Raw genomic sequence first — 19105 nt, forward strand, 5'->3', positions numbered from 1 at the left:
AAGTAATGTATGTGAGCTGCCTGGTGCCTACTGGCCCACTCAGTGGAGCACTTCCAGGAGAGCCTGGGCAGAGGACACTGCCTGCTCCTCTTGTCCGGACACCAAGCAGGGCCACCTGTGTCCGTATATCAAAGCCCTTTCCACACAGCGTCAGGGCAGCGTGACTGCGTCCAGGTGCGGGTGGCTCCTTCAGGCTGTGCACTTGCTCATTACACTCACTGCACACCCACTGCACTCCCACTGCACACTCACTGCACTCCCACTGCACACTCACTGCACACCCACTGCACTCCCACTGAACACCCACTGCACACTCACTGCACACTCACTGCACACCCACTGCACTCCCACTGCACACTCACTGCACTCCCACTGCACACTCACTGCACACCCACTGCACTCCCACTGAACACCCACTGCACTCCCACTGCACACCCACTGCACACCCACTGCACTCCCACTGAACACCCACTGCACACCCACTGCACTCCCACTGCACAGTCACTGCACACCCACTGCACTCCCACTGCACAGTCACTGCACAGTCACTGCACACCCACTGCACTCCCACTGAACACCCACTGCACACCCACTGCACTCCCACTGCACAGTCACTGCACACTCACTGCCCACTCACTGCACACTCACTGCACACTCACTGTACCTTGAATATATGTAACTGGCTTTCATTTTTCAAGGTGGTTATGTCCTAGGAAGTCACCGGCACTGAATAAGCAAATACTGAACCACTGGGATTGGGGAAACACGGGCCAGGTTCCCAAGAGCGTCTTGACCAATTCCATCCACTGATCAATACGTGACGCTGCTTGGTGTGTGCTTCTGTTCGCAGTAATTTAATGTAAAGGGTGTCCCAAAATTCAGGCAAGAAGTAATTTTGATAGAAAACACAGGTTTATAATAAAAATTGTAAATTTTTTATTGATTCATACAGTATAGGGTTATGTATGGAATAGCATATCGGGTAAATGGCCTCCGGGGCTTTGCTGGCACATACGCACTCTTTTGTTGAAATTTTCCATGACCGTTTTGCATAAATGTGGCTGAATTTCGATGAGGCTCATTTTCATCTTGATGGCTTGGTTAATCGACAAAATTGTTGCATTTGGGGTTCAGAAAATCCACGAGTGATTGTTGAGAAACAAATGCATCCACAACGTGTCACTGTTTGGTGCAGATTTTGGGCTGGAGGCATCATCGAACCATTCTTCTTCGAAAATACGGCTGCTCAGGCAATAACAGTTAATGGTGCTTGCTATCGCGACATGATAATCAAGTTTTTTGTGCCTAAATTGCAAGATATGGATGTGGATGACATGTGGTTTCAACAAGACGGTGCTACATGCCATACAGCCCAAGAAACAATTGAATTACTGCATGAGTCATTTCCTGGTCGTGTAATTTCCCGTTTTGGTGATCAGAATTGGCTGCCCAGATCATGCGTATGTGCCAGCAAAGCCATGGAGGCCATTTACCCAATATGCTATTCCATACATAACCCTAAACTGTATACTTTATGAATCAATACAAAATTTACAATTTTTAATTATAAACCTGTGTTTTCTATCAAAATTACTTCTTGTGTGAATTTTGGGACACCCTTTATATTGTTGACTCACTAGCATTGTGCTCACAGCCTCTGCAGCCACAGCTCACTCCCGAGGAAGCTGGTCTAGCACCTGCTTTCTCTCTAAGAAACACCACAGCCTCCTTGCCCTTAGGACACGAGCCAGCCCTTGCCCCCCGAGCTTGGGGACCACTCATAGCAAAATCACCACCAAAAAGCACAAAAATGCCAGAAAGGAGATGCTACACAGGCCGTGAAAAGACACACGCTTACAGCCAGAGTGGAAACAGGAAGGCAGAGAGTCACCTTGTTGGGCCTCACAGGACGACCCTGCTGGACCCCGAGTTTCACTGCTCTGCGCATCGCGCATCAGCCTGTGACCTCACGCACCGGGAGTATTGACTTTGGAGTTGCAAATACATTTTAGCGAGCAGGCAAATTTGCGAATAGGGAGTCCATGAGTAGTGAGGAGCGCCTGTGTGCTCATTGCCGGTAGCAAATATTCATTCTATGTGGTGCATACGCATAGATACCCTGGCTGTTGCTTCAGGGTTCAGGGAGACACCCCTTTGCCTAGAGGAGGAGGAGGAGGAGGAAAGGCCACAGCCTCATGTGTACCTCCACGGAGCCCCATGGAGTCTGGGCGCTGCAATAATACTATATGTATCGGGTCTTCAAAAGAGGCGCATTACACTTATGCTGATCATGGTTTCTATACCGAAGTCACTTCTGAGCTGTGCGGCCTTGGGCAGGTTACTTAGATGCTCTGTGCCTCATTTTACTTATGTGCAAGCGAGGGTGTTAATAGCCCCTTTCCCTCCAGGCTTTTGACAGGATTCATGAGTTAATTCATGAGACGAGCTTAGAACAGTGTCGGGCACATAGAGCCTGCTTAATGAGAACATAATGCTAGTCATTATTATCACTAACACACCACTTCCCAATAGGCCAGGCCCCATTAATCAGGATGCCAATGTGGTCCTATGTACTCAGTGCCCATCAACCCCTCCAGGAGCCACCGCCTCATGCAGGAGGCCCATCCCTGCCAAGTTCCCTCCCGCAGTTCTTCTGTGGCCCTGGCGAACGCTGTGGTCCAGTGGCAGTGGTCCCATCGCAGGCTGGGCTGCCGAGGCTGCCCCCTCATCGGGAAAGCCCTGGGGGTCTGCCCAGCTGGCGGCTGGCGGTGTTCCCTTCCCGGCTCACGGCCTCTGCCCCTCCCCGGAGGCCTGTCAGTATCTGTGGGACGTGGTGGGAGGTCCCAGCACACCCCTGGGAGTCTCCTCAGCTTCCCTGCCACCTGGGGCGTTGGGAACAGAGGAGTCGCCTCCATCCCATGGACCCCGAAAGTGTCTGATCCCAGCTCCCGCGCAGCCAGCCCTCCCTGGCAGCTCAGACACAGATGTGCTGGTGCCCTGGCTCCAGGGCTGGGCAACCAGGTTTCCATACGGGCTCATGAGCTTCCAGATTTATTTTCCTGTGACCCAAAGAAAGCGCCGCACTTACATGTTCAATCTTAATTTCACACAATCAAGAATGTGACTTCGGGGAAGGAAGGACCCTTCTATTTGTCCCATTTGGACACATGGCTAATGAATCTGAGGTGTTTCCACCCTAAAGAGCCTCCCAGGGCCAACGATGCTCACTAGGCTGCCTTTCCTCTAGTGCCCTCTGCTGGCCAACACAGGAACAGAATTCTCCAACCTTCACCTGCCCCCTCCTGGGCACCTCAGGCATGTAGGTACTCTGTGTAGCTTAACGTCAAGAAATTGATCTCACTAACTAGTGTAAGTTGCTAAGCTTATGAAGCCGCATCAGCCTGACTTTATTGATAAGGGCCCGAGAAGCAGAGATTCTGTTTAAAGTTGCACCTGGGGGTTAGAAACAGCTCTCTCCCTGCCTCGCCCTCTCTCTCTGTCCTCACAGGAGGACTTACATGCACATGGAGAGAGAGGGGAGAGCTCTTGTCTCTCTTCCTCTTCTTATAAGGACACTGACCCTATCAGATCAGGGTCCTGTGCTTATGACTTCATTTAAGCTTAATTATGTCCATAAAGGCCTCGTCTCCAAGTACAGTCACACGTATGAATTCGGGGGGCCACCCACTTCAGTCAGAGACCCACCTTCCATTGACCAGTTCACTGCCTTCACAATGGGAATACGGATCCTGGTGATGTTTACACCTTGAGGTGTGTTTGCTTTTTTACGTTAGCTTCCTGGGGGTATAATTCAGGACAGTAAAAATTGCCCGTGTTTCAGAGGGCAGAAAACAAAGGAAAATGCCCAAATTCATGCTGAAAAAATAATTCGAAATGTGTCATAACTCCAAAATGTAAGAGCTAAAGCTATAAAACTCTGGAAGAAAATATAGAAACTCTTTGTGGCCTTAGATTAGGCGAAGATACTTGAAGTGGGAATCAGAAAAATTGGACTTCCTCAAAATTAAAAGGATTTGCTCTTTGAAAGATGCTGTTAAGGAAATGAAAGGCAAGTCGCAGCCTGGAAGAAAATACTTGCACAGCATGTATCTGATGAAGGACTTGCATTCAGAATCGATAAAGAACGCTTACAGCTCAATACAGAGAAGACCAGCACCTGACTAAAATATTTGAACACTTTGCCAAATGGTCCCCCATCGGCACAGCACGCCTCCCAGCGCACATCCGCGGTGCTTGTGTATGTTTCTGCCTCCATCATTTGTTCTTTCCGCATCGTGGAGTAGAATACCTTTGCCTGGCTCTTGATTGGCACAGATGTGTTTGTGAGTGTTGTATCTCCGTTGTGACTCGTGGCTTATCGTGTCCTTCTTCCCGGGGAGGCGCTTTGGCCTGACTTCTCCTCTGTCTGACATCAGGATCATGCCCCCTGCTCTCAGCTCAGCATCTTCATCCTTAAACCACTTTTGATCACTAGTGTTTGAGAGTTGATTAATTTTTCATCATAATGACGCTTGGTTAAAAGCAGAAAGCGAAAAGAATACTGGTCAAGAAACACAGGACGCTAACAAGGAGAATAATACTAAAAATAAGAATCCTGAAACTTATCTTCAGACCTTCAACAGGTAAGTTATCTGACGACTTGAATTCAAAATCCCATAGACCAGTGGTTCTCAACCTTCCTAATGCCGCGACCCTTTAATATAGTTCCTCATGCTGTGGTGACCCCCAACCATAAAATTATTTTCGTTGCTACTTCATAACTGTAATGTTGCTACTGTTATGAATCATAATGTAAATATCTGATATGCAGGATGTATTTAGACAGCCCCTGTGAAAGGGTCGTTCGACCCCCAAGGGGGTGGCGACCCACAGGTTGAGAACCACTGCCATAGACACATCAGTGTTTCTCCAAAAAGTAAAATCAATGTTAAAAATTGATCATAGTATAAATTATTGCATTTTTAATGACACATTTATCAAAAAAATACTTCCACTGATAATAAATTCACTTTGTCTTATACCATACAAAATCACTGTAAATTATTTTTGTAGTTCCTGAAAAGGGGCTTAGGGTTCTATTTTTTATTATTTTTTATTTTGTGTTCACGACTAAAGCCTTGGCAGCCACTGCCCCCTGCCTGCTTTACCTCCTCCTCCCTCTTAAACCTGACATTAACCCCACGAGCTGTTAATCAGCCTCCGACTCTCAGACGCTCCTGCTTTATGGCCGTGCTGCTCTGCACAGTGTACCTTGGACCGGAGCCTATCGAATTCCGACCCAGATGATCCTCATTACAGCCAATGAAGCCAGCGCAGGTGCCTGCCCGTCTGCCCCGGTTTGCTTCACCGGCGATCGATCAACGTGTGGAGATAGAGTGTTCCACCCCCACTGCTGATGGCTTCCCATCGACTCAATAGCGACTCCACACTGGCCAGGACCCGGGCAACTGGTCAGACAAGTAACTGCGACCCCAGGGTGCAGCGCTGTGGAGCTCCTCTCCTGCGCTGCAGGCAGGGTCAGCATCCCTTATCCTGTTCATAACCCACCTACCCCCACAATCACCCGGCGAGGCCCTCCATCCTCCCGCAGTCGGGGTACCGGGGAGCAGAGCAGAGAGCGGCGTCCAGTAAGCAGAGGCGGCTCAGGAGAAGACCTGGGAGGGCGGGTGAAGCCAAGGGTCTGTCCCAGGACTGGACAGCTGCTCTGGGCAGGCCACCCAGCGTGGGAGGCAGTGTAGGAGGCTCGCCATCGCGTTGGACCCAGTCGCGCTGAACGGAGTCATGGGGGACCCAGAATGCCTTAGAGTTTGCATCTCAAGATCATCACACATAATGAAGCAGTGCTTGCATGTGGATCTCCTGTCATAGCAGCAGCTACACCCGCTGGTGGCGTGATGATGGTGCTTTACCCACTAGGCTGCCCTGCACATCACTGCTGGAGCCCCACCTCCACCGTGGGCACCATGGCTGTCCCTCAGGAACCTGTGACACCCACAAAAACTTGAACCCCATCTTCTGTCTCTAACCCTACAGGGCCACCCTCTCTCAACCTTCCTCACTACAAGATGAAGGTGAAGGGCCAGGGTCATGACCACTGTGCTTGGTCCTTGAGCATCTTCCATCTGGAAACCAGGTCCTGGGGACCCTCCTGCCTGGGGGGCTGTCCAGGGTCTCCTCCACCACAGCTGCTCTGAGTCTAGGACAGTCTCGCTCTGCCCCGATGCCCCAGAGAGAGGCGCCTTCTCTCCCTGAGCGGGGATTCCTTCATCTCCCCGTTTCTCACGTTCAGGCAATGCCTCCTGTTGACTCAGTCACATCACTTCTGTGTGGCTCAATTCAGAGTCTCCTGTTCCTTTAAGATTTCCTCTGTTAGGAAGCGTGAGGCGTTAACGTCAAGGCCCCGGTGCGCACAGATCTCTCCCACCCATGGGACTGCACGCTTATTTGTGAATTTGCTTTTGAAGTTCGCATATTCACCTACTCAATCCTTTATGGGTGGATCCACTAGAGGGCAGTGGCTGTAGCAGCAGGAATGCCACATGGATTCCACAGTGCGGATGCCTTGGAGGTTGTGATGTTTCCTCCACGACTACAGCTTTCTTATCAACAGCGACCTCTTCATCTCCTCCCTCGGCAACCTCCCACAGCACCTGGCAGGAGCCTGTGCACACAGCGGCTGTTTAGTAAATATTGATGGATTGTTCTTGGTTCAATAACATTTCCGGCTGTGGGAGCTTAACAAATATCACTCTGGTAAAACCCCTGAAGACATGCAGAAGAAAGATATCATGTGAGAGCTATGTACATATGAATAATGGACTAATGAGCCTTGCTATTTAGCTTCTTGCCATTTGATATGCAAAACAGGGCTATGATGAGTCTTGAGCACACGGGGGGGGGGGGGCACCTTTATAACCGAGTGGGACAGGTGGGGGGTGCGGGGAGGGGGGAGCGCTTGCCTGTGCATGTTGACATTCTTTGCAATCTCACACTCTGTTTTCAACCCCATGGTGGATTAAATTCCTCAGAAGGGGAACCCATTACGGCAGGAAAAGGGCCTCTGAAATGATGGTGAGCACAAAAAGATCTGCTTGCTGCAAGCCCAGCAAATATCCACAGGGCCCCTTTAGCACAAACCAGCCAGAGTCCTGCCAGCAGCCACGGGAGAGTGGCCAGCGGTGAGGAACCCTCCTCCAGAGAGAGCTCTCCCTGCCCCTGTGGGGACAGCCCCGTGCCCCCAGGCCAGTCCAGCTGCCTCCCAACCTAAGACTCAACCTGCGGCATCTTACAGGTTCTCTGCAGTTCTGATAGAATGCTCTGTTTCGTTTTTAGCAAACAACATTCTTAAGGGTGGGATCTGCTTTCAATGTCTTTTTAATTCTCCCCAAACTACTCTCTAGCTCTGGGCTAATCACTGTTGGAGATGTGCCAGGAAAAACAAGCATGAGGTAGGTATTAGGCAGACATGAGCAGAGCAAGGACGCTGGGCCAGGTACAGAAACTCACCAGGGCAGAAAACTGGGAAAACAAGAACCTGGTCCCCACGGTAGCCTATCCTCCCCTAGCATAGCCTAGTCATTTGGTTTTAGACCCCCTGACCTGTCCTCCCTAGAGATAACATCTAGGCCTCAGTTGTATTTCAGCTCCAGGTCCAGAAAAGCAGCAAAACCAGACCAGCGACCCCAAGGCTGCCTCAGGACCAGCTGCCCTGGTGCCAACCAATCAGTGGAGACCTTGACCCTGAAAGAGCACACCCGGAAAGCTGATGAATATTCTATTGAGACCCTCCCCTGAAACCTCCCTTAAGATTCCCACCCGTGAGAGAGCGACAAATACACTCAGGACACAGGACCCAGTGAGCACTCTCCCCCAGGGAAGCACGCCTGTGCCATTCCTTCCTCCTCTCCTTTCCCCACAGGCATGTGTCCCCTAACTTCTAAGGGGCCCCATGAGCCTTGCAACCAGGGAAACGGTGGGTAGAGGCAGCTCATCCCCGCTAACCCCCTCCGCCTGTCCCCAAGGCCCCTGTTCTCTGACTTCCCAGTGAGCCAAAGCAGCCCAGCCCCGGCTCTCCTGCTGCTTCTATGCCCTTCCTTGTTTCACTGTCCTGAGTATATTGACCCAATACCCTTTGGCTCAGTGCTGTGTAGCCCTTCCCTTTGGGTATCCCCATTCCCCCACCCCTTTTTCTTAAATAAATTCATTTTTACTTTATTCACCATCTGAGATGGCTATTTAACCTGCCCACACATCACTGCATCACCGACTCTAATCTTTCAACAAGGTTGCATTTTAAGAGATATAAGACTCTTTTAATTCTGACTGTTCTTATTCTACATTGTAGTGACAAATCTAAGACCATTTCTGCTGGTGAGCAGTCAACAAGCACCCCCCGGTGATTGAACAAATTAGGGGTCATTTCTGAGAAGCCGGAATCGCAATCTCTAGTATTCTTTCTCAGACGTACTTTGAGGTGAAGGATGAGACGGCCCACGGCATGGAGGACACAGCGATGGCGCATCTGATCCAGAGATGAGCAGTATGAAACGTGGGCACTCACCTGGCGCTTCCCCTCTGGGATGCCAGGTCACCCTACCTCCACCCCCCCACCCCCCAAAGGGACACAGCCAGGTACTCATCTTCAGCGGATTTGGCAAATCTAATGTAGAGAGAAAGTTGAGATTACACTGCAGAAGTGCAAGGACTAAGAATTAAACAAGACAGCTTGAAATGACTTAAGACTTTTTAAAAATATATATTTTATTGATTTTTTACAGAGAGGAAGGGAGAGGGATAGAGAGCCAGAAACATCGATGAGAGAGAAACATCGACCAGCTGCCTCCTGCACACCCCCTACTGGGGATGTGCCCACAACCAAGGTACATGCCCTTGACTGGAATCAAACCTGGGACCCTCCAGTCCGCAGGCCGACGCTCTATCCACTGAGCCAAACCGGTTAGGGCTGACTTGAGACATTTATCTATCTATCTATCTATCTATCTATCTATCTATCTATCTAGCTATTCATTTATTTATTTATGCTGACGGGATTTCTAAGTGGTCCTCTGCCCTGTCCCTGGCCTGATACACCTCTTCGACAGTGACCAGCCTCCAGGAGCCCAGTGCTCTGATCCCAGCCAGCGGGTTGGCTTCTGCCAGGCTCACCCTCCCTCAGCACCTCCTCTCCCTGCCTCCCAAACCACTTTATGTTTTAGGGATTTTTAAAAAAATAAAAATCTTAAATGGTGATATTTCTCTTTTCATTAGATAGAGAAAAAAAAGTAATGGTCATCTATATATTCACTACCCAGATGTATAGATGCTGGATTTGTTTTGTTCTTTTTGTTTCAATACCCCTTATCCTATAGAATAAAGAGGAAATATGCAAATTAACTGTCATGCCCTCACAAGATGGCTGCCTACAAACAGGCCAGCAGGGGGGTTAGTGAGGGACGACCAAATGACTGAACAACAAGGCTGCATGGGGTGACTAGACCGGCAGGGGGGCCATGAGGGGCAACCAGACTGGCAGGGGTGGGGGCAGTTGGGGGTGACCAGACCAGCAGGGGGGCAGTAAGAGGTGACCAGGCCAGCAGAGGGAGGCAGTTAGGAGCGACCAGGCACGCAGAGGCAGTGAGGGACAATCAGGCTGGCGGGGGGGGGGGGGCAGTTAAGGGGCAACCAGGCAGGTAGGCAGGTGAGTGATTAGGAGCCAACGTTTACATCAGTGCGACACATTTTCAACATGTGTCCTGTATTGGAGAGGGTGCAGGCTGGGCTGAGGGGACACCCCCCCATGCATGAATTTCATGCACTGCGCCTCTAGTTTATATAAAAATAAAATTATAAATGTGCTCTCTTTACTCATCCTTTTCCCTCTTGCCCAGAGTTCACCATTGGTTCAAAGTTCATGTTATTCTCACTCATATCCATAAACACATTGATGTTTCTCTCTCTGTCTCCCCCCCGCCCCTTCTAATCTCTCTGAAAATCAATGAAAAAATATCCTCAGGTGAAGATTAACCAAAGGGAAAAAAATACTCCTGGCATACAGCATAAGCGGGCAACTCAGCTAGCCTGAGCATGTGCCCAGTGGGGGCTTGAGGAGTTTTATACCACCCCCCCACACACACACACACACATACACATACACACACAGGTTTCAAAGGTTCTTTGCTGGATATCTTGGACAACAGACTAGATTTCAAGGCCCCCTTTTATTTTGTTGTGGCTTTTCCCAGAATTTATGAGACCATCTGGTGCTTTTATCTTGACAAGTCTCAAGACTGCTGACTTCTTTGTTCAGTGGGTGAGATAAACTCCCCTTTTACCCCTTCCCCTAGTCCAGAAGGCAGGTTGTCAATGAGAAGCCCGGTGTTCCCACACACGTATCCCCAGCTATCAGCTCTGTTTATTTCTGACTTATCTCTGTACCTTTGTGTCCCCATCATCCACCCACTTCTTGCTGGGGACTTTCCTTGCTGCAACAGCACCTGGGCTGATGCAATAGTTCCAAGCCCAAAGGAGCTCTGGATTTAGAGGTCACTGGTGAGGCCACCCCAAGTATACCCTGAGCTAGACATTGGCTTCCCTTGAACACCCAGGGGCTGTCATATGACCCCCCTCCCACCATGTGTGGGAGGACAGGCACTGGCCCAGTTTTGGGGACAGGAGACCAGGGGCCTCTGAGGAGCATCCTAGGACCATGGCCTCTGTCCGGACTCACTGGGACCCTGTTCTCTCCCCCGCCCCCTGCACAGTTGGTGGGTGACACGTTTGCAAGTCCTAACCCCCTCCCCCATGTGTCCTCAGTGGAAACCACGCCAAAAGACAGGAGCCTCCCTGCATCTGTCACCATGGCAGCCACCTGCAGAAGGGTCTGGCAGGAGGAACTGCAGACACCTTGGGAGGGGCCACGCCCAAGGCAGCTGCAGAGCGATGTGACAGCTGGTCAGCAGGAGGCTCCTGGGAGGTGTGTGGCACCAAGGCCCACCCAGAGATGTCGATTAACATGACTTCGTACTTTCTTCCTCCATCTGGCTCTCTGCTGGCTCCAGTAGCCAAGAGTGACAATATCAGAAGCCGAGAGGTGACAGAGAAAATATAGCCCAGTGAAGGACACATGGACTCCATATTTTGTGAGAGGTGGTGAGTTAGTGTCTGCCTGGAACACCCTTCTGACCCATCTGTGAATTCCTATTCATCTTTCAAGACCCAGTTCAGATCTCTCCCCAGATGAGAAGCCTGCTGAGCTGCATTGTTCCAGCTCTTATCACATTGCAGCACAATTATACCTTAAGACTTGTTCTCTCTCCAGAGCTGTGGTCTCTGAGGCCAGGGACCATGCCTGGTGTCCTTAGGACTCAGTATTTGCAGTCCAAGTGCCAGGGCTGTGGCCCACACTTCGTCTGTGCTTGTCACATATATGTGCCCCTGACCACGCATCCTGCAGGTGGAAGGTGGCAGCCCAGCCCTCGGGGCCATTTCGCCTGCTTCTTGGACCCTTGCCTTCCTTGGACACCTGCATACCAAGCCCAGGTGGGAGGGGCTTGCAGGGGAGGGCTCCCAGGACAGTCCAGACCCACACTCGCCCCAGGTCTCAGGGTGCATGTGCAGCCACCTGTCAGGGCCGGGCCAAGGAACAGTGCCCCTGGGGTCAGCAGCCCTGTCACGGTTTTCTTCATCCCTAGAAGGTGAGCCCCAGAGGAACAGGGAGGATCATGGGACTGCGAGCTCTGGGTGGCAGGTGGGCTCTCAGGCCTCTCCTGTGCCTGGAGGGGAGCCCTGGTTCCTGGGCTGAGGGCTCCCTAGGACAGAAGGAAGGGGACACGCGGATTCCCCCACAAACGTTCATGCAATCCTTTCGTCTCCAAGGACCAGCCCATGCGCTCTGCTCCCTCAGGAGCCTGTGCTGGCAACACCCATGGGAATCCAGCTCATACGCTCTGCTCCCTCAGGAGCCTGTGCTGGCAACACCCGTGGGAATCCAGCTCTGCCCCTCATGCCTCAGCCGCCACTTCTATCCCACCTGGGGGCTCCAGGAGGTCTGGACCCTCTGCCACTGTAGCCACACCTGGCAGGTGATCTGACTAGGCACTATGTGACAGGCGAGGAAACTGAGGCACAAGCAGTAAAATGATGGCCCCAAGGTCACAGAGCCCAGACTAGGACCTGTTCTCTCTGCTTCCCCATCTTCGAACAACCAGGTCTTCCCTGGTCATTAACGAAGGGGACTCCTTAAGAACAGGGATTTGTCACCTTTCATATTCCTCCCCCAGTCCCAGCCCTGGCTCAGTGGAGAGTAACTGAGGTAAATTGTAGCAGACACCCAGAACACTGGTGGTGGTTCTGGGCATTGGCTGCCCAGGGAATTCAATAATCTCTGAATTATCTGGGCGGGGGGAGGCGCGCAGGCATCTACACGGTTCCAGCCTCCAGGTGATTATAAGAGCACTGCTGGATGCTATGGAAACGAGTGCCTGTCAACAGATGAGTGGATAAAACAACTGTGATACTGCCTGGCCAGTGTGGTTTAGTGGTTGAGTATCGACCTATGAACTAGGAGGTCACGGTTCAAGTCCCTGTCAGGGCACATGCTGGGGTTTTGGGCTCAATCCCAGTGGGGGACATGCAGGAGGCAGCCAATCAATGATTCTCTCTCATCATTGATGTTTCTATCTCTCCCTCTCCCTTCCTGTCTTAAGTCAATAAAAATACAATATTTTTAAAAAGCTGTGATACAGTGGAATATTACTCAGCCATAAAAAAGAATGAAATTTTACCTATTGTGACAGCATGGATGGACCTACAGGCTATTATGCTAAGTGAAAGAAGTCACTCAGAGAAAGACAAATACCATATGATTTCACATATAGGTGGAATCTAAAGAACACTATAAACAAACAAACAAAACAGAAACAGACTCGTAGATGCAGAGAACAGACTGGTGGTTGCCAGAGGGGAGGGTCCTGGGAGGGGGGGATGGTGAAAAAGGAGGAAGGGTTGAGAAGCACCGATTGGTAGTTGCAGAACAGTCATAGGGATGTAAAGTACAGCACAGGGAATACAGTCAATAATATTATAATATCTGTGTGGTGCCAGGTGGGGACTAGAAGTACCAGGGGGACCACTTTGTAAAGTACATGACTTTCTAACCAATATGCTGTTCAGCTGAAACTAATATAAAATAATATTGAACGTCAACTGTAATTGGAAAAAAAATTTTTAATTAAAAAAAAGAGCACCGGTGTGGACCAGGGCACATGGAGACCAGGCAGATGGAGGCGCTCCTGCCAGGCCCGCCTCCAAATAACTGTCCCTTCTGAGTCGTTTCGGGGTGTTCGCGCTTTCAGTCCCACAGCTTGGCCAGGCCCGAGTTGTGGGAGTGGGTAGGCAGGGGTCTGGCCGGGAGAGGCTCCCAGGAGTTCCCCGGGAAGATGTTTTCCACAGCACGAAGCCCTGCATCTGCTGGCGCGCACTGTCCCTCTGGGCACGAAGCCAGCGCACTGAGAACAACGCAGAGGCCGCTCTTCCTGTCTCCAGCCCGCACTGACCACTGACCATGGAGCAGGGCCGCCCTGCTCCCTGATGGAGGAGTGTCGCCCCAAGTCCATTCATCTGGGGCTCACTAAGTGCGAGGGGCTGGGGTTGGGGCTAGGGAGTCACAAGGTGGGACAAGGCCATTGTCCCCCACGCGTGCACAGTCTGTCCCCATTGGCTACTTGGTGAAGGACAACTCCGTGGACAAACCCTCGGGTAGTCAGTTTCCCCCAACGCGTCCCCCAAACCCAGGGGCTGAGTTCGACCAGCTTCTGGGATGATACGCCAAACCCACCCGAGGTTTCTGGAAGGTCGCTGGGTAACGTTGGTGCTGAACAGATAGGTAAGAATTCTGCGGGCAGAAAAGAGAGAGGGGTCGCAGCAATAAGAGGACCCACACTCTCCTGCCTCACCCGGCATCGCGGGCACAGGGGGGCTGCGACGGACAGCTGAGCCCTCAGAGTCCCACGGAGGTGGTTGAACCTCAGCTCCACCAGGCCCACTAGAGTCACCTTGGACAGCCACCTTAATTTCCGAGTCTTATTTTCCTCCTCTGGAAAATGGGTAGACATATTCCCAATTCATTTAGAAGTGCTGTTACAAAACACTTCCCAGGTAGAGCCTTCACTGAAAGCAAATGCAAGCTGGGCAAACGCATCTAGTAAGCTCCCATTTGTGTTAAAAGTGTGCTTAGATCTAGAGAGAACATTTCTGGAAAAACACCTAAGAAAGTATTAAACATGAACACTGCTAAACAGGAGGGGGCTTTTGCACTGTCTGATTTTAAAAACCAACTGCACGTATTATATTTTATTAAAATATATTGAATAGCCCTAGCCAGTTTGGCTCAATGGGTAGAGCCTCGGCCTGAGGACAGAAGGGTCCTGGGTTCGATTCCGGTCAAGAGCATGTACCTTGGTTGCCGGCTAAATCCCCAGTCAGGGCGCAGGCAGGAGGCAACCAATTGGTGTCTGTCTCTCACATCGCTGTTTCTCTCTCTGTGTGTCCCCCTCCCTTCCACTCTTTCTAAAAATCAATGGTGAAAAAATATCCTCGGGTGAGGATAAACAACAACAAAAATGTATCGAATAACTTTACTTAACACATTTATTTAAATGTAATTAATAATAAACATATTTCTTTGCTGGAAAAATGCCAAAAAGGAAGGAAAGGAATTTGTACCTTGTAGGAGCCGCGAGAGAGAAATGAACTCGCAGGCACGAATTACCTGAGTGGGGTTTGCTGCCCATCTTCTCATGACCCAGGGCCGACCTGGGACTAAGTGGCCCAGGGACTCTTGTCATTGCAGAGGGAACCTTCCGGACTCTTCCAGGCTGGGCTCTTGATACCGATGATCAGCCCCATCTTCTCTCCTCCTGGCCAGGCTGCCGTGGGGAGACACAACCCTGCTTCCTGAGGGAGGAGTGTGAACCCTCACACACCACAGTGGGGTCGCACCACCCTCTCTGCTCAGGGAGCCAGGTCTCCGGGGGCTGTACCATCAGGTGCCGGGAAAAGCGGGCGTGGCCAGCTGCAGGGAAGGGCCATCCCCAAACAGAGACCAGAAGCTGTGCAAACACAGGGGTATAAATGAGGGCTCTGAGCGGCCGGGTCCCCAGAGCCTGCCGTGACCATGGAGGCCAGAGCGCTCTGGCTGCTGGCGGTGGTCCTGGCCTTGGAGATCTCCAGCTCGTCCGCGCAGTACGTGGGCCTGTGTGAGTACCACAGCAGGAGCGGGGGCCTGGGGGCAGTGGGGACCCGGGACCAGGGGACGGGACACAGAAGATCCAGGCTCGGGGGCTTTCTGGGGACCTGAGGAAGGTGACCAGGCCCCACATGCAGTGAATAATTGCTGTTTACCAGAGACACACCTTTTCTCTCAATAGCCCTATAGACTGGCTCTTGCTGTCCCCATTTTAGACAAGGAAACTGAGGCTCAGGACGTTCATAACAGACCTAAGGCCACCCTGCCCATCAGGGTCAGCCCCCAGGGCCGGCCGCTGGCAGCCAGTGCCTCGCCCCACCGTCCCGAACAAAAAGGACAGACACATGACAATGGTGACTTCCAGAACGATTCCGCAGTCGTTCCGCCCTTGCCGTGCACCTCCGGGTTGGGGTGTGTGTGTGTGTGTGTGTGTGTGTGTGTGTGGCTTGAAGAAATGAGGGTGTGGCTTTTATCAGGTCACCTACCAAGCTGTGTCAAAGGCAGCAGTTCCCAAACTGGGTGCCTGTTAGACTCACCGGAGCCCAGGATGAGCCAATTCTGTCTGAATGTCTCTGGGGTGGGGTGGGGTGGAGTGGGGCCCCAGAGGTGTTTCAAGATCCCCAGCTGATCCCAATGTTTGGGAGCCCGGGAGTAATGAATTATGGACTGACTGGCAGCCGTAGAGGGGACTGAGGAGGTTCTGCATGCTTTCCGTCTTCCTAAGCAGACGTAGTTAGGTGCTGAGGCCCAGTGGACTTCTCACCTTGGACATAGGCTTGGAGACCTCAGGACACAAAGGGAAGGTTGACCAGCTGTCCCATCTGGGGAGAGGCAGGTACAGGAAGGAAGCAAAAAGCTCTGTGTGCACTGTGACTCGCTCTACTGAATGTATACACACTGTCATGCTTTCCATTTAAGTGGGGAGGGGTTCATGTAGGTAAACAAAGGGAACTTGGTTTCTGGGTTCAGGGGCCCTGACTCCCTGGGCCGCTGCCAGCCTGCGGGAACACGGGCCCACAGTGACTTCTGACAAGGTGCAGGAAGCGCGCAGGCAGGAGGCCAGATCACCTACGGAACGGTTCTTTTTAAATATTTACACAGAAAGAGGGTTCACCTCAAGCAAACGTTGGGGAGGGAGTCACACCCTTTGAACTCAGAAGAGGGGAGGGAAGAGAGTGCAGACTTGCCAAACAGAGCCAACAGACCAACCCCAAGCCAGCAGGGCGCTGGCAGCTGACTGGGCTTTGTCTGGGCAGCGGAGAGCCAGTGTGCCATCCCGGCCAAGGACAGGGTGGACTGCGGTTACCCCGAGGTCACCCCCGAGCAGTGCAACAACCGGGGCTGCTGCTTCGACTCGAGCATCCCCGAGGTGCCCTGGTGCTTCAAGCCTCTGCAGGAGACAGGTAAGCCGGCCCCCCGGGCACCAGGTCCTTTCTGGGCACGTGCTGGAGCCTCCAGGTGCCCAGGAAGCCACACGCCCCTGGGCCCTGGGCAGGACACCCAGTGCCATGGCTGTTCCTTGGCGGAGGCCTCAGTCAGCGGCTTCATGCCAGGGCAGCCAGCCACCAGTTCCCTGCTGTCCTGTTGCCAAGTGGTTTGTGCAAAAATACAAAAGCAATTGTTTCAAAAAGGTGTCAAAGTCAAGGCATTATATAGAGCAGTGGTTCTCAACCTTCTGGCCCTTTAAATACAGTTCCTCATGTTGTGACCCAACCATAAAATTATTTTCGTTGCTACTTCATAACTGTAATGTTGCTACTGTTATGAATCATCATGTAAATATCTGATATGCAGGATGGTCTTAGGCGACCCCTGTGAAAGGGTCGTTCGACCGCCAAAGGAGTCGCAACCCACAGGTTGAGAACCGCTGGTATAGAGGAACTAATTTAAACTCTATCCTGGAGGGAAACGGACACTGCATGGGTTTGGAAAGCTGGGCCAATCAGCAAACAAACCACCAACATTGGTGACATGCAGGCCGGTGGCAGCGCTGGGCGTGGAGCCCTGGTGTCTCCACACCCCATCACAAGTGCATCCCCTCCCTGCCCCCTCCCTCGGTGGTGCAGTGGGGCGCAAGATAACTACCCGGGAACCCCCTGTCAGCGACAGCTGGCATGCACAGGGGTGGTTGCTGTCCTGGTTCCATCGGCCCCGCCTCACACATCCTGGGTGCAGAGGTCACTGTAAGCCATCTGGCAGCCAAGTGCCAGCTTACTGCTAAGGAGGACACCTGCCTGGAGGCAGCACCCAAGGGGCCACTCTTGCCCTTTGTCCCAGGATAATTCGGAGGGGGCTGCATCCCTTCCTGGGCACTGGGTGGCCCTGAAGAGGCCCCCCTCATTGATCATCTGCCCTCCCCTCCCCCAGGGCCCAGTGGGGCATGTGGCTGATCTCCCACCAGGTGGGGGACTCAGCACTTCCCCAGTGACTGGGGGAGAATGCAGCATAAGGCATTGACCTTGAAGCCTGTCTTGACCTTGAGAAGCTGGGCAGCTGGGGGGTGGAGAGGAGACCTGCTCCCGGTGATGTATGCTGTGCTTTGTTTCCAGAATGTACATTTTGAAGCCACGCCCACTGTCCTGGACACCATGGGAGGTGAATTTCCACACTCTGACGTCCTGCCTGCTCATCTCTGCTTTTCTAGCCCCTGCTCCTGGCCAGGCTCTGGCTGAAAGCTAATGCCTGGGGCCCCATGTTTTAAAGAATAAAGATCCACACTCAGCATGAGGACAGGTCTCTATTCCTGAGATTTTGTGTTTTGTGCTTTATTGCTGCAGAGTCGCTCTCATTCTCTCGTCAGCGTGTCACACACAGATGAGGGACGGGGGTTGGGGGGCGTCGTAGCATCTCAGAGCAGAGGGCCTGCCCCAGCCTGGGGAGCAGGAGCAGAAAATCACCCCTAAGTTGCTGCACGGCCTGTGGGTTTGTTGCAGACCTCAGACCCAGAGCAGACGAGATAGGGAGGGCGAGCCACCTTCCAGAGGTCACTGCCTCCTGCAGGCTGAGCTAAGGCATTTCAAATGTAAGTTTCAAAAAAGAAAATAGTAATGTCTTTCTCAGTAGAGAGAAAGCCAATAAAAGCATATTGCAAAGTGGCACTTTTTTGTATTTATTTGCAAGTCAAGTTTAACATGTGTTTCACCTTGGGTGGCCACCTCTTGCTTGCCTTCTTCTGAAAATAGACCCGGCTATACGAATAAATGAAGTAGGGTCCCCTGGAAGATTCCATTAAGTTCCCCAGAAGTTATAACAACCCCTCAACGGAGAGTTGTTCCCTGGGACACCCAGTTCCAGGGACAGCAGGGGCCCCCGGGCGGGCAGCTCAGCGAGCCCAGACGGGTTTGCACACTCGCTCAGGCTGAGCGTCCCCTGCCGTTCCTGTCGATGGGACTCTCTTACAGACACAAGGACAAGCCTACCGCACCCTCGTCATGCTGCGCAGTGGCCACACGGCAGTGCTGTCCAGGGAGCGCAGGGCGAGGGGTCTTGATCTGGGCCATCCTTCCCGCTGGAAAAGAGACACCTGCTCCCTCAAAATGGCAGCCTTCATTTCTGAGCTCGCACCTGGGACCAGGCCCCTGGAGAGAGTTCTCCGCTTGTCATGCAGAGAAGGAACCTGTCCAAGAGTCCCTGCTGAGAGGCGCCTCGCCAGGAGGCCCAGGTCTTTAAATCCTAAGCCCTGTGTCCTTTCTAGCACCTTCAGGCCTTGGGGGTGAGTCCTTCCAGGCACATCTCAGACCAAGGAGCACAGACGGAAGCCCACTGCGCAATAATGTCCAACCCACCCAGCGCCCTCTGCTGGCTGACAGGAGTGATGGTGATTGCCTGCCCTCACAGCTG

At 52.2% G+C, this 19105-nt stretch overlaps 1 protein-coding gene across 1 annotated transcript; it reads left to right on the forward strand.

Annotated features, from left to right (window-relative positions):
• Nucleotides 1–15116: 15116 nt before the first annotated feature.
• TFF3 (trefoil factor 3) lies at nucleotides 15117–18014 on the forward strand. The gene is made up of 3 exons (XM_014447362.2): nucleotides 15117–15275; nucleotides 16522–16668; nucleotides 17815–18014. Exons 1-3 carry the CDS (start codon nucleotides 15194–15196, stop codon nucleotides 17826–17828), a joined length of 243 nt encoding a protein of 80 aa, XP_014302848.1. The 5' UTR covers nucleotides 15117–15193; the 3' UTR covers nucleotides 17829–18014.
• Nucleotides 18015–19105: the final 1091 nt, after the last annotated feature.

This window comes from Myotis lucifugus, unplaced genomic scaffold (genome assembly GCF_000147115.1).
Source record: "Myotis lucifugus unplaced genomic scaffold, Myoluc2.0 scaffold_646, whole genome shotgun sequence".
Taxonomy (NCBI): domain Eukaryota; kingdom Metazoa; phylum Chordata; class Mammalia; order Chiroptera; family Vespertilionidae; genus Myotis; species Myotis lucifugus.

Bases quoted from the DNA above. Each gene is read 5' to 3' on its own strand.
- TFF3 (XM_014447362.2), top strand. From the start codon at position 15,194: ATGGAGGCCAGAGCGCTCTGGCTGCTGGCGGTGGTCCTGGCCTTGGAG. The intron at 15,276-16,521 runs GTGAGTACCACA...TTGTCTGGGCAG, and splicing joins CGCGCAGTACGTGGGCCTGT to CGGAGAGCCAGTGTGCCATC.